The following is a 3,050-nucleotide window of genomic DNA, read 5'->3' as shown; positions in this document are numbered from 1 at the left end:
TTTACTTGTCAATGTTCTCCAAATTCTAAGTCGAGTCAATAAATTATCTCTAGCCATGCAAGACACCAAATTGGATCTACCATTAATCTGATATACCCATGTGACATACATATTTCTGGATTTATTCACATGATTTATAATTTTTTTTTATATAGCCAAACACATTGCTAAGAATAAATGGTCAAAATCTTCTAATAGTTAGACACCCAAGTGTACCAGTTTCTTTACCTTCAAATTTTAATTTATTTTTGAAAAAACATAATGTAACTTGTTTTGGATTTATTTTTCAACCAATGATGGCATAAATTTTTTGTTGAAATCCAACGAGTATGAAAAAGTTATAAGTCTTCAAATTTTGGGTAAAAAACAAAGAAATATTTGAAGGTATACATATAGAAAAAGCAAATTAGAAAACAAGAAAAGAATTTGCAAACAACCTTTCAAAAATAGGATGGTGTTGTTTCTATCTATGGCCATTTTAAAATATTGAAGTTGAACAATTATATCATCATTGAGACAAAGCTCTAGAGTATGAACAAAAGAAAAATTGTATGATGCCTCTCTTAAACCTGCTTAACCTTCTTATGAATGTTGGTTATTCTTAAACAACAAGTACACTAGAGATACCCTAAGACGTCCTCGATAATATGAAAGCCAAAAGTCTAACCCAGTTCTTCACATCTAAACTTTAAAACCAACTGCATGTTGCACATACCATAAATGATTAAAGAACTTTCGAAGGAATCCATTATTGGAAAATACATCTTCAAGAACAAAAATAATATCCAGCCTTCAAAAATGATACAACAAAGTTTTGGTGACCAAAAACTATAGAAGGGGTAAAAAAGAAGCCCCGGAGCAGGTAGTCCACAGAAATACGTGATCATATTATAAGCTCAAAAGTTTTGAATCAACTTCTAGATATATTTGGTGTTGCCAGTTTTTGTGTTATCATTTAGTCGTTGTATAGTGAAGAGGATTTGGAAAAGGAAACAGTCGCACAATGACAGTGAGATGAAGTGTTTGCTTATTACCTCAATTACACAATTGCAAAATCACATAGAAAAGTCATAACTTATAACCTATTTTAACATAGGCATTGTAAAAGCTCAATTTTTAATATAACATTCCTTGTTTACTTTCGAAAAAGGTCTTAACTGTTAAAAAACAAAATGAATCAAGACTTTTACTTTGTTAATCGATCACAAATTTCTACCTAGTAATCACGGTCAAGAATAATTAACTCCACACACAAAACTCATTTTCAATGTACCATAAAAAAATATAAAGACAACTATATGAAAAATTCAAATTTGTGGGGAACACATAACAGCAACAAGGAAATAAGAAAAATCAATTTTGATAAATAAACCAAGTTTATTTAATTATTCCAACGATTAACTTTTCTATTAACAACAAAATCTTTAGCATTACATCTACAATCTCAACATAATTTTATTTTAAAAGTAAAAATCTATTTTTAATCACAACCAAATAAAATCCTAATTGAATGATGAACAAATTAGGGATCAAAGAAAAATCTAACCAAAGAGAGAGTAGTAGTAAAACCGAATTCAAGAACTGGTGAATTTTGTAACAGCTTTTGTGCCTTCAGAGACGGCATGCTTGGCAAGCTCACCGGGGAGGACAAGCCGTACAGCGGTCTGGATCTCCCTAGAAGTGATTGTTGGTTTCTTGTTATACCTAGCCAATCTAGAAGCTTCTTGAGCGAGCTTCTCAAAGATGTCATTGATAAAACTGTTCATGATCCCCATGGCTTTGCTCGAGATCCCAATGTCAGGGTGAACCTGCTTCAGAACCTTAAATATGTAGATCTTGTAGGTTTCAACGCTTTTCTTCACCCTCTTCTTCTTCTTGTCGCTCCCTCCTTCTTTTGTTATCTTCTTTTCTACCTTCGGTTTCTTCTCTACCGCTATGGTCGCAGATGGTGATTTTTCTGACGCAGGTTTCTTTTCTGCAGGCTTCTTTTCTGCCTTTGTTGGAGGAGCCATTAAAATTTGGAAAAGAGAAAATTGAAATCGGGATTCGGTTTGACGTTCTGCAAAAAGACGTGAATGAAAAAATGAAGTGTGTGGTGATGGAAAAAGAGAGAAGGTGGATCTACATATATAATTTTGGGGGTTAGTTCGGATTAGAAATGAACAGTGACGTAGAGCATTTGATTTCATTGATTGTTGATTTGGTTTATTTATGGTTGAGATTATGCGTTATAATTTTCAACACCTAGTGCTTCCTGTACCGGGTTTATAGAGTTTCTTTCTTCTTTTTTTCTTTTCCACTAAACTTGAACTTTGAATTTTCATCTTTGTCATTTTTTTTCATTGGATCACCGTCTGTGCGATTCACGAGACTATTTTACATTATATTTATAACAAATATTTGAAAAGTAATTTTTGTCGGTAATACATTGTTGTTAATTAGAATAAATAATTAAATATAATTAGTTATAACACTTAAAAAATGATTAAATATAATTAGTTATATAAATAGAAAGTATAAATGTTTAAATATAATTCTTAACAAATTATTTAGACTTATAATTATAATAAATATTTACTAAATATGTTTTTTTAAATTATCTTACAACATGCTACTGACTTCTCATTTATTCTTGGAGGATATTATTTGAAAATATTTTTTTTTATAATCAATATTTGTATTAATATCTATAATAATAACCTCAACTTTATTTCAATTCCAATGCAATATTTAAAATAAATTTTAAAAATATTACATTTAATTTGAAACACAATATGAGATAAAAGTTATAACATTCACAAATAGTTCTATACAATTAATTTAAACCTTTCATGTTATGAAAATCTAACATTTGATGTCATATATGCTTATATTAATTTAAACCTTCCCATCAATCACTTTGGTTTCGAATAAGTACTTTGTTCACAACATTTTTGCACCAATTACTTTGGCTTCAAGGACGTGTTCTTGAGTTTGCAAAATAACTAACTTTGTACCATTACACAATCCATTTAAATGATCTAAGCATAATTAAAGATCCAATATTCAAA

General features: G+C 29.8%; 1 protein-coding gene across 1 annotated transcript; it reads right to left on the bottom strand.

Annotated features, from left to right (window-relative positions):
• Positions 1–1,404: 1,404 nt before the first annotated feature.
• Positions 1,405–2,235, bottom strand: LOC112723824 (histone H2B.8-like). The gene has a single exon (XM_025775223.3). The coding sequence runs from the start codon at positions 2,187–2,189 to the stop codon at positions 1,575–1,577; it is 615 nt and encodes a 204-aa protein (XP_025631008.1). The 5' UTR covers positions 2,190–2,235; the 3' UTR covers positions 1,405–1,574.
• Between the last annotated feature and the right edge of the window lie 815 nt (positions 2,236–3,050).

The sequence above is a fragment of the Arachis hypogaea genome, chromosome 11, assembly GCF_003086295.3.
Source record: "Arachis hypogaea cultivar Tifrunner chromosome 11, arahy.Tifrunner.gnm2.J5K5, whole genome shotgun sequence".
NCBI classification, from domain to species: domain Eukaryota; kingdom Viridiplantae; phylum Streptophyta; class Magnoliopsida; order Fabales; family Fabaceae; genus Arachis; species Arachis hypogaea.
Note: the sequence above shows the minus strand (reverse complement) of the source record. Positions and strands in the feature narration are given on the sequence as shown.